Source organism: Pelodiscus sinensis, chromosome 9 (assembly GCF_052426305.1).
Source record: "Pelodiscus sinensis isolate ZL-2025 chromosome 9, ASM5242630v1, whole genome shotgun sequence".
Lineage (NCBI taxonomy): Eukaryota > Metazoa > Chordata > Testudines > Trionychidae > Pelodiscus > Pelodiscus sinensis.
Window position 1 is genome coordinate 38,249,877 of NC_143060.1, and position 12,709 is coordinate 38,262,585.

General features: G+C 37.5%; 1 protein-coding gene across 4 annotated transcripts in view; it reads left to right on the forward strand.

Annotated features, from left to right (window-relative positions):
• The window catches only part of TLCD4 (TLC domain containing 4), a 114,940-nt gene extending 107,069 nt beyond the window's left edge, over positions 1-7,871 (forward strand). For 2 of the 4 annotated variants that reach the window (XM_089780539.1, XM_089780538.1), the window contains exon 7: positions 619-7,871. In XM_089780539.1, the coding sequence (XP_089636665.1) occupies positions 619-934 (316 nt within the window). In that variant the 3' untranslated portion in view covers positions 935-7,871. The remainder of the gene's footprint in view (positions 1-618) is intronic. The other 2 variants (XR_016350266.1, XM_089780540.1) reach the window with 2 other exon arrangements.
• Positions 7,872-12,709: the final 4,838 nt, after the last annotated feature.

Consider the following 12,709-nt stretch of genomic DNA (forward strand, 5'->3'; position numbering starts at 1 on the left):
TGAAGAACTCCTGTTACTGCACAAGGTGAGAAATTGACACTTCTTTAAAAATATTGAATACCAGTTTTTCATCAGGCAGTGCTAATTAAAATATTCAAAGAACTAAAACCAAATTATTTCACAATTGTCGTGTTAAAGTTACTTTACAAAACCAATTATCCAAGCTCTACAGCAATGATTGTCTCCCTGTGTTCCAAAGACCCTTGGAGGTTCACAGTTTAAGTCTAAGATTTCCAAAGCCTCTATTGAAAAATGTTAAGGGTCGGTCTGTAAATGAAAAAAAAGGGTTGAAAACCACTCCTTTACGCTACAATAATAGCAATGAAAATGCACACTTATTATATTACATATTAATTTACAATTCAAATTAGGAGATTATTGTACATTCTAGTTCTTAAAACATTATCATAAAACTTTTTTAGGTAGTAATGGAGATTACATGGTGCTTTGAATCAAGGCAATTCACTGGTCGAAAGAGCTTTAGATGACACCACAATACTAGGCACCATTTTAGGACTGGGAGGGCTTGTGGATAAAATGATGAATAGTAACTGATTATAAAAAGGGATTTGAAATATCTGAAACTTCTTTGGTTTTGTGTACACTTCTGTCTTGCAGGTGGTTCTTTGAAGTGCTTGGTTACCCCAAATCTTCAAAAGCCAACATCATCAATGGAGTACTGATGACAGTTGTTTTCTTCATAGTGAGGATTGCAGTCATGCCTATTTATTATGGCAATGTCATTTCTGTGTTTGGGACAGAGGCTTTCCATAGAATAGGAGTTGCAGCCCAAAGCGCCTGGATTTTCTCTAGTGTTGTCTTGGATGTGATGAACTTGATGTGGATGGTCAAAATTACAAAGGGATGCTACAAAGTTATTTGTCTCATTGGACAAGAGGAAGACAAAATGCATAAGAATGGAAAATCTGACTAGAAGTTATATAAGTAAAACAAAACTTTTTCTGATAAGATCATTTGGGTTCTTTATTGATCTTAACCTTTCCCTTGCCACACTATCTGCATGTCCAGGGCCACTTCATTTAAAAACAATCTCGCTCTGTGGGAAACAACAGCATGTGACATACTGTATGTATAGGCTCATATAAATGAGTCTACCTATGTGTTCTAAGCACTTAACTGACAAATGAACTTAAAAAGAACAAATTGATTAGTTGGTAGCCTTCTATCAGTAAAATGTTTTCACTCAGGTTTCTTAATGTGTTTTAAAGCATGTGAATGTTAGGATCTTTTGTTGTAAGTTATATGGAAATGGCAAGTTTCCTGCCATGTTTCTGTGCTTTTTCTTATTAGTATTTGGTGTTAACAATCAAGATTTCATCCTTGACAATTTTTTATTTTTTTGCAACAAAGACTAAGAATTTAGCCTTGATGCTATGAAATCTTTTACTGACTTTCAGCTGCCTTATATGCATGGACACAATCTTGGTGGGGCGAGGGGAGAGGTTATGAAACAGTTTTACAGATACTGATATAATGTAGTATTTGGGTATCTTTTAAAAATCTTTTCTGTGGAGGATGCGTGTTATTTCACTAATATATTCCTAATAGTATTGCTGTTTAATTTGATTATAATTCTGTCTGATTACAAGTTAACATGGTAAACAGTATGTGGAAACAAAGAATTCTTACCACAGTGCTCTCTCCCTGTGAAGGCTGCAGCTATTACTTTTGAGAAGTATTGCAACTCTGCTTCTGAATGTGTTATTATTTAAGTAGGAGACTTTTAGGTTGTAAACAATTAGAGTGTAGGAAACTAAATACTTTTATATATGTGGTTATGTCACAGTAACTCTCTCCCCTCCAGAGCCACCTTCTTGCTATGAAAATGCTCAGTATTTGTAAGTCATATTTTCCTTGGAATTCATATATCTGGAAATCTGAGGTGATGGCCAAAGAAAGTCCATCTTGTATGCAAGAAGATTTACTCGTGGACCAATCAGAGATTTGTTTCCTTTATTCTCTTCTAAACTGTTGAGAAGATCTATAGAATAGGTAATAGAAGCAGCTTACATCATTCAGAACAACATTCTGTTTTTGGAGCCACATAGCAAATGGAAGATATTCTGCTTTCTCTTCAAGAACTTCCATTGATGTCAGTGGGAGATGGGGGAAATTTGAGCATGTGAGAAGATCTGAATATGAAAGAGATGCCAACCTGATGAGAGAATTTTTTTCTTCCATATAACTGGGTGGAGAGGCTAGGTGTGTTTGGGGGGGGGTTGTTTTTTGTTTTTCTTGAAACCAATTCTGGTTTTGGAACAATGTTTTTTGTTCATTTGATTTCCATCACTTTCAGTTTGTGACACCATCTGCTGGTATGTGCTGCTGAAACTGTGCTTTTTCACACACTAGTGTGGTGCTATTACATAAAAACATTGTAGCAAACTATTCAAACAACAGCTTTTGGTTTTGTTTCTTAACACGTTATCAAATTCATGCCCTGTTAGGATATGGTATTTTATGCTGTTTTCTATAGCAGCTCCCCTCAAATTAAATCTTCTTTCCTCTAAATAAGTGGCTGGCTATTGGTTAGTGTGGGATAGAAGAGAGAGCTGTAAAGCAAACAAAAGTAAAATAATCCATTTTCCAGGATCAAGCTGTTCCTTTATGATTTATTGAGGGCTTGTCTACAGTTAAGCCTCTCTGTGGCACCTAGTGAAGATGCTGCCTACAGGGATGGAACAGCTACTCCTGCTTGCACAGATACTCAGCCTCCCCAAGAGGCAATAGCTATATCAATGGGAGAAGCACTCCTGTTGACATAGCGCTACCTATGCTGGAAGTTAGGTCAGTAAAATTTCAGCACTGAGGGTGTAGTTTTTCCACATCCCTGTGTGCTGCAATTATATCAACATATGTTTGTAGTGTATCCAGGGTTATGTCTCCCTAGGTCACCAAGAAGACTCCACAAACTGTTATTAGGGTTCTTTTGCACTGTCTTGTGAAATAGCTGTGACTAAAGCAGTTCAGTTCTCCTCTGCATACAATCAAGTATTATTTAGGTTGATATAATACCCACTTTTACAGGTATATTTACATTATTTATCTAATAGTATTTTTTCCAGCACTTTCTTTTTATTTTTTAATGGACAGGAGGCAAAAATTGCTAATGAATTCAGTTCCTTACACTATATTCTTGGCAGTCCTGTTTCCTTATTATGTAGATGAGCTGTTTAGTCCTAGAAAGCACAGTAATCAAAGTGTGTGTTTTGTTTTCTTTAAATGTCATTCTTGAATTAGCACAGTGCCTTATCTTTGGTACCAATAAATTCATATTATCAGTGAATTGACCTCCATAATTTTTTTATTAAAAGAAAGGAAAACCTGTTTATCAACATGTAGATTCAGATACTTTTTAATATAAAAATAAATATATTGTATTAGTTTTCAAGATGGTAACTAGAGAAAGAGATTTCTTGTGGTTTGATTCAATAATAGATGATACATCTACACTATGGGACAAAGTCAAATTAAGATATGCAACTTCAGCTACATTAATTGCATAGCTGAAGTCAAAGTAGCTTAACTTGGCTTTTGGCACTATCTACACTCCAGGAAGTGAAAGGGAAAACACTCTTTTTGGCTTCCCTTACTCCTCGTGAAGGCAGGGTTACTGGCATCAACCAGAGGTCTCCTCTCAGTTCAAATTAGCTGTCTTAACTAGACCTGCTAATTCAAACCCTGAAAGATCAACAGCGGTAGCTTTGAGGCTGTGTCTACATTGGTGCGATCTTGCGCCAAAGCAGGGATCTACACTGGCGGGGAGTTCTTGCGTAAGAACACTGACGTTCTAATGTGTGAAATCAGTGCTTCTTGCACAAGAACTATGACGCTCCCGCTCAGGAATAAGCCCTCTTGCACAACTGTTCTTTCGCAAGAGGCCAGTGTAGACAGGCAACATGAATTTCTTGCGCAAGAAAGCCCGATGGCTAAAATGGCCATCGGAGCTTCTTGCACAAGAGAGTGTCTACACTGGCACAGATGCTCTTGCGCAAAAGCACATCTCTTGCGCAAAGGCACATGCCAGTGTAGACGCTCTCTTATGAAAATACTTTAACGCAAGAACTCTTGAGTTAAAGAGTATTTGCGCAAGATCTTGCCAATGTAGACGTAGCCTAAGTGTTCAGATTTGTCATAACTTATGTTTCCTTTTTGCTTTTATGTTAGCCAGTTTCAAATTCAGTAATTGAGTAGACTCAAGCACTTGGAAGAAAATACACTTTGAGCATAGATGTATGATGTTCACTAATTCTGAAAATAAAATATGCTAGGATGAAATATTTTTTCATAAGCAACATGCTTTTATAGCAAGTAATGACTTCAGTTGAATCCTGCATACCTATGTACAGCTCTTACTTTTCAATGAAGTGTTTTCACTAGAGCTATAAACTTTAAAATGCTTTATTCCCTTGCATTCCTCTCTCATATATAAATCTTAAATAGTGACTAAGAGAGTCAGTTTTATCATAAAAGTATTAAAGATTATAGTAAGGCTAGATTGGACATAGTACTAGAAAATACATTCTATAGTGGAAGGGGGATGGGCTAGATGACCTATTAGTCCATTTGGTCCTAATAGCTTTTATTCTCTGTGATTCAATTACAGTGTTATAGAAGATCAGTAAATACATACAGTAAATATGTTGCTTGAGCTCAACATATTGCTATGAAAATTTACTTTGAATTAGGTTTTGATTTATATTATTTGGTGTTACAAGAGTATACTATACCCACACAACTGTTGTGCAGTAGAATGATTTTTAAATGGTCATGAACGACAGCAGATTGGGCAAGGACAGAAATATATTGACTGCCCGTATGTGTTGGACAGAAAACACTTATCTTTTATTTTTAGGGCTCTTTCACATACTACTAAGATTATACGTGATGCAGCATATGATATAAAAATGATACCAGTTACTCTTTGTTCCTCTTCTACACTGATACGTTAGTAGTGACATTTCTCTATCTGAAGTATCAGTCTAAAACTGCTCAAATTAAATTGTCTCCTTTATTCAAAGTAGAATTATTGCTAGAGTTTCAGATCACTAGCATCTGTCTTGGAAAGGACTTATAATTAATTTCTAACACACATATGTACCTCAGCTTTGCAAAATTCTGTAGGTCCATGGTGAGCAGCTTGGAGGTTGGTTGTTTGTTTCTGGGCAGGGGAAGGAGTCTGTATGAGTTTGGTGGGCGTGTATATTTCCGGTGGTGATATCTGAAGATATGCAGATATGCACACATTCGTCTAGAATTAGATTTTTTCCCTTAGGATTTTACCATCCTAGGAGGTAAATAGAATGATTCCCTCTATGACCAGAGAGGTAGTAATCTGAACAGCCCATTGCAAAGGACAGTTATTGTTCTCATTTCCTGTGCCATCTTTAAATTCAGCAAGTTCTGTTGGCTGATGTGTTGAGAGGATACCACAGCACGTCCCTTATTATATAGCTGGGGCTCTGTGATGTTGAAGACACAACACTGAGGGTATGTCTACAGTGCAATGTAACCCTGGGCTTACACTCAGGCTTGAGCTCAAGCCCTGCCGTCATTCTGTCTACACACAAAGCTGACTAAGGCCAGTAAGCCCTTGGACCCAGAGCCTAGGACACAGCAAGAGGGTTTTGTCCAGTCCCGAGTCCCACTAGTCCACAGTGCATCATTTTGTAGTGCGGATGCAGCTTGGCTCTGGGTCACCTAGACTCATATCCTGACAATCTGCCAATTCCATCACACAGTGCCATTACCCTGTGTTCCTTATTCTTTCTGTCTCAAGACTAGCCAGTCAACTCCCAGAATGGAAGCAATCCTACAGGTTCAAATACAGCTGCTCAACATTTAACACTGTATTCTGACTGCTGAGCTGCAAACAATAGAATGAACTATCTCCTGCATTAGCTATGGCCACCGATGAAAAGAAGTTCACTGCCAAACACATTGTTCACAATGTGAATGAACTACAGTCAGATTTTGGTTAATCTCTGGCACGAGGCAAGCAAGAAGCTTCTCTTCACTAAGAAACTGCAGATGAACTGACAGCAGGGGGTGGGGAGAGGGAAAAATTCAGCAGACTGCAGGGAGTGGATTAAGCAGCTCAAGACAACTGAGAGCCAGGGTTGAAAGCCACACTTTTGGGAGCGCTACGTCATTCTGTCTCTTTTATGAGAAATTTGACTAGATGCTGGGTACTGCAGAAAGCACTGAGTCAGGATAGCCTGGTCAGCTGGGATGATGACCTTCTGACTCCTGAACTATTCCCATACAAGAGGGGAGCCAGCAGACTCAGTGAAGTGACTCTGGTGCTCACAGTGGTTTATAAGGAGGTTCTGTCACTTTAGCAGCTGCAGCACATCCTGGATCCATATTCAAAGGAGCTATTTGGTGGTTCCCCAAGGAGAGGAGCTTGTCGCAGAACTGGCAGCAAAAATAGAAGAGACATAAGTAGTCCCAGAGCTTGGTAAGTTTCTGGCTCCATGTTTGTTGTATAGGAATGGGAGAAATTTCTAATTTATGACCCACTGTAAAATGTATTACAAGAGGTAGCAAATTGCATTTATCTGCTAAAGATGAGGCATGTACCAGCACCTTCTCCTGGGAATTCAGACTGGTGACTGGGAAACACAAACAGTAATTAAGCATTCAAAATGTAAGTTTAACTTGGTACTCAACTCATTCCTACAATTATGTGTAACAGTTCTAAAAGTAAAACCCTTTATATTGTCTTCTCTTTTAATACATAGCTACCATACAAACTGGCCATGCTACATAATATTGAGTACGTGTAAACAGTAAACTCTTCAACAGGCTACAGCGATCTGCAATTTTTAAACATATAGAATTTGTAAATTTTGCCTTATCATTGTTTGTGTTCTTTTTACTCTGCTTAACTCAGTTGCACCCAGTTTCTGGGAACCAAAGTGTTCCTCTGATAATATACTGAAGCAGTGTTTTACATTTGTGGGCATTGAGATTCCACAGACACGTTTCTCTGCGGATGCACTGAACCTTTTAAAGTACTGAAATGACAATATCTTGTGTTATACCTGCTTTCAGGTCCTTCAACTTCTGCAAGACCTTGTATCTTGGCAGCTCAGATACACTCGAGAAGGACCCTGGGATTTCAAACTGTCAGAGAGTGGTCCAAAAAGAAACATTTCCCTGATGATCTTGTGATGGACATTCTGGACTGGAGTAACAAGCAGGTGCAGTACCAAAGGGAAAAGGATTCATGGCAATGGGAAGGCATGGAAAAGGCTTCAGAGCATGAAGAGAGAATTGTGGCTCACATAGAGAGACTTGCAGTTCAATGCAAAGACCTGTTTGAGAGTCTGCTTGTGCTAATGGCCACAAGAGTACAGTCTGCCACACCCATGACATGTCCTGAGACACCTCAATATTACCACATGTTGCAGGCCATGAACTCAGTGGCCCAACCAATCAGAACTCAAAGCTATCTGGATAGGACAAATATACCTCCTGTAGGCCTCCTCTCCCTGCAGAAGTGTCAAGTGCATGTTAAAATACTCAAGAATGAAAAAGGAGAAGAAGGAGGTTAGGGGCCAAGCAAATGTATGGGATTTATTTGTTGGCACTGGTTTGCATTGTTCAGTGCTTGTTTTATGCGCTTTATTTATTGCTTGTTTGGGACTGGTTTATTATTGATGTGGTGTTGTAATGGCAGCTGTCCTGTCTGACGATGTTTTAATATTAGGGTGGGGTTTTTTTGTAATACAGCCATGTTCACAAATAAAGCCTTTTATTTTATTAAAGCAGTTTATTAAATCCCTGTATCACATCATATGATTATTTCAAATAATAAAGATAAACACATGATAAGGTAAAACTGGGACATTGTGTCCAAACACAGTTTCTTAATATATCAGTTTACATCAATTTATAATAAAATTTCTGTTTTCAGACAGTACTCCACCATACCATTTCATAAGCAGTAATTTCATCTATAATTCAAATTCATGACAGTTCCCCCCCATTCACTATGTACAGCAATAGCACTTCATATAATATACTAACATTGATTTAAAAACATATTCATGCACTTACAGTCTCCCTCATTTATTGGTCTGTAATGTGAGAGCGCAGAGCATCCCTGTCTTCTGTTTACCCATGTGCATCCTGTCCTAGCATTGACAGAAGCACTTGTTGGGCTGAATATATTGGTTCAACAATCCATTACTATAATAGGTCCATTTAGGACTTAACAAAAATAGTGAAGAACATAGTAATCACAGTAATAGGGGGAGCATTGATGGCACTACAGTACCAAGAGTTATTGAAATGGCAGCAGCAGGATTTCAGTCTGCCAAATGCACATTCAACTACCATTCTACACTCACTGAGAATGTAACAAAATCTTTTTTTGCCTGGTTCTCTGAGATTAGTTTGATAAGCCAAGGCAAAGGGGGAGGGAAGCATATAGGAGGTTTCTCGGAATAACAGCGGGGACAGTTACTCCATTTATGACAATGTCATTTGGTGGGGATAGTGTTCTGGCCTGTACATGGAGGTAGACTCCCTATTGGTCAAAAACCCTGGCATAATCAGCCTTCAGAACAGGTCATAAAGTAGCCTCTGTAATTGACATCCATAAAGTAGCCTCTCTAGTGCACAAGGGTCTGCGTAACTATGGAGTAGCACCCTTTGCAGTTTATGTACGCATGTTCCTTATAGGCAAGCCTTGGACATATAATTACCATCAGTGGCCCTGGTGCAGTTTAGCAACCCTAATCTCTCAAAAGTAGCAATCATGAATATTGCTTTTTTATAGCAACCACCTTTGCGTAAATCACATGCCTGATTGCCTGTGCAACCTCTGCCACCACTTTACCCACAGTTGACTTTCCCATGCCAAACCACTTAGCAATGGACCTATAGCAGCATCTAGATGGTTACTGCAACCTACTTTGGGACTGGTAGGGTGACCTTCACACGTGTTGTGACAATTGAGGGTTAGGGCAATCTTCTCACATAGCTCCAGAAATGTAGCTTTCTTCATGGAAAAGTTCTAGAGCTGCTGGTTATCCCAGGTTACATGACAGTAATGCCACATATGTGCTTGTGTCCCTGGTCCAGAAATGCCATTTTACATAGGAGGCATCAGGAACAATACCCAGAATTGTGAACAGCATCAACTTGGGCCCTTCAAATTGCTGCCGGAGCCCTGGGCAGCACAGTCTGGGTGGAGCCGAGGGCTGTCTGGGGGAGGTATGGTGTGGTTCAGGTGGTGCTGAGGGCTGTCTGTCCCTATCGCCTCTCTTTCTTGGGGCTCCAGAGCTGAACCCCCTCCTCACATCGCCCAGGATCTGGTGAGGTCTGCCGCTAAACCTGTGTGTACCCTGCTACAGAAATTCTCAGTTTGGAGTTGATACCCAGTTTGCACACTCAGCTCAGGTTCTCAACTTCAAGCCTGGGCTCACATTGCAGTATAGACATACCCAAAGATGGCCACTGAGGAACTTTTCCTTCACTCACTTTCACAATCAATATGTAGAATCATGATATAGAAAACTTAAATATTTGCTTTGTTTTTCAGTCTAAAATTTACCTTGTTTCCTACCATTTTTCCTGTATTTCCTAGAAAAAGCAAATCAACTTAGTTTGTAGGAGAATACTATCTTTATAATATAATGTAAAAAATATGAACACTTTTTTGAACTTGCATTTTTAACCATCACTGTCTTGTATATCAAGAAGTTGTTATGGCATCAGATATCTTAGTCTAGCTACATCTCAATTCATTAATGGAGATTAATAGAGTTATTTATTTATAATATTTTATGCCTAAATAAATTGTTTTCTTTTTGCCTTATGTTCTGAGAATAGCATGTGACATAGATGTAATATGATGTGGGAGGATTTTACCACTAATAAGGTTGAAACAGGTTCTCTTGCATTGACACACTATTTTCTGACTGTTTTTCAGTGGTCACTTTCAAAACAATTGGATATATCATGGCATATTAGATTATACTATTATATCCCACTCATAATTCAGTATACTATACATAGAGAGCAGAGAATTTTTCTCGAAATGTTTATTGCAGGAAAATATTTTCTGTCTGATGTGTGTGTTATAATATATTTTCATTGGAGTTGGGAGCCAGACTTTTATAGCCCTATGTCAGAGAGCTTTTTAATGGATATCAGTATCCTACTTTAAAGTCATAAGAATTCCATAACAGTTTTTCTTTTCAAGCCTAATTGTAAGTTGTACATCCACATCATATTGCATCTTTACAACTATATTGCCCATACAATAAATTCAGTAAGTTCTCAACCTGATTTCTAAACTATTTGTACCATCTCTTTACAGAAAATATATCCTTTTACCAGGGAGATGAGACAAAGCAACCTTAGTTCTTAATCTCTAATTTCTTTTTTAAATCTACTTAAAATTGCTTTAAATGTACAGTGACAATGTTTGAATAAAATTACTTTATTTTAAAATAAATTGAAAAGGGTGGTCTAGTACTACAAACCTCTTGTAATCAGCAAAAAAACCCATACTGAAATGGTTACATAAGTAACAAATATCATTGCCATACCATGTTAAAAAGGAAAAAAGGAATGAGAAGTTCTCTATGTGTTCTGAGCAGGATATCTATCTGGAGGGGATATATCCCTTCTATCTCTAACCCTAATGGATGAGCCTGTGTGCCAAAAATATGCTTGAACTGTGTAGGGTTTTCTTAAAATGTAACCATACTGTTTTGATATACACTATGTATGATGACTAATCAGTTACTGACAGACATGTGAAAGATGTTTTTGTTACGGATATTGATCAGTTTGCCAATGAAATATGATTAATTAAGAAATCTTAAGGTTCTGCATTGTTTCTCCTGCTTCATGTTCAAGAAAAGAAGGATTGCTTCAAGATAACTCCATATTGCCATATGGTCATGTTGCCATATTTGTCACTGAGAAAAATATGTCTAAAGCAAACTTTTGAAGGGGAATTGTGAAGATGCTGAAACTTTCACAAAGATGATCCAGATTTAGCAAAGGCATTAAGAGTCTTTCACTGAACACTAGACCTAAAAAACCTGTTCTACAGCTTCATGAACTGCTAACAAAGGACAAAGAAATATTCCTTGTTCCTAACCCATTGTGATACAATCTATATATTATATAGAGTAATAAATGGAGAAAGAACATTGATTCACTAGTGAGATCCTGATGTCAATAAACTGGAAATGGAGGATCTACATGAAGTTAAACATTCATCCAACAATGAGTGAAATCTGTCACTGCCTGATGGTCAACTGAAGACCATATGGTTTTCTTAATTCAATTTCAAGTTTCTATTTACAGAGAAGAAGCCACACTGAGCTGTGTAGTGCTCCAGGGACAAACACCAAACTAGTTTTTTGTGGTGAACATATGTGTATGATATAATACCATCAGAGACAAAGTGGGTAAGGTATATCTTTCATTGGACCAACTTCTGTTGATGCGAGAGACAAGCTTTCCAGTGTAGCAGTCAGAACCCTCCATGAGCCACCTCCTTACTCTCAATATTTTACTCTGAAATTCTTGTTTGGTTTTTGTAAGAGCAAAAGAGAAAGCATGCTGCAGCCTGGTGACGAACTAAAGTTAGCTATAGAGCAACCGATTTTAGGTGACAAAATTATTCACATAGCTGGCTGATCTGGGCTCAGCATTCAGTGTGATGCCTAGCACCCAAGAGAATAATAATAAATGTCTCATTTAAAATACTTAATTTTTTTCTTTGCATAAAGGAAATGCCTTTGCATGAAATTCGTTGAACTCAGTATAATTCAGTCTTTACAGTCTCAGTGTAAGTCATATTATAATTCAGTATACATTATGGCAGTATGCTACTGCCTGGAAAGTGAAATCTGAAACATGAACACACAATCCTTTGTATTGTATTCTCCTCATGTATGCTTTGCCCGTCAAATATTGTACTTGTTTTGTAACATGCTTTAATGAGCATATGAAATATTAGAACTCTGAGAAGTTGCTCCTGATGGGAACAAGTTCCATGAGGATTGTTTTTCAAAGTTTGAAAGGTAATATTTTATATAAAGTATGACGGGCATAAAGGTATCTCTGAATGTAATGAAGAATGTATTTTAAAGTTAATTACTATTATAATTTTATCCTGAATTTGCAACTGAAAGCATTCAGCAACTGAAAAAAGATTTTGACTAATAACAAATTAACTTATTTATGTAGTGGACTGTACATATATTTAGATTCCCTAACATTAATGTTTACAGATCTTTATCCCAAATAGCTATTTAAATGTATTAACATTTGAAGTTCCACTAGTGATCAAACACAAAACTGATTTTACTGATTGTTGAAGGAAATCCTTTGGACAACTGCAGTTAAGTCCATAATATTAAAGGCCTTATATAGGCCTCTTTTTACACAAACTGTGTATGAAATGCCTTACATGTAGAGAGAAGTTACAAACCATAACTTTTTGCTATGTTGACAGCCATTAATTCATTAAAGTTTTATTTGCAGTAAAATTAATTTTGCAGCATTGCCTTACAATTTCATGGTAACATTATTAATTTGGAACTGTAAAGTGTCTTGTTTGTATGGCAACCACTGTAGTGTTAAAGAATTTAGAAAGATAATGGTAATACTGTGGATTGGTTACAAAAGTTATACATTTTAATAAGACATTAAT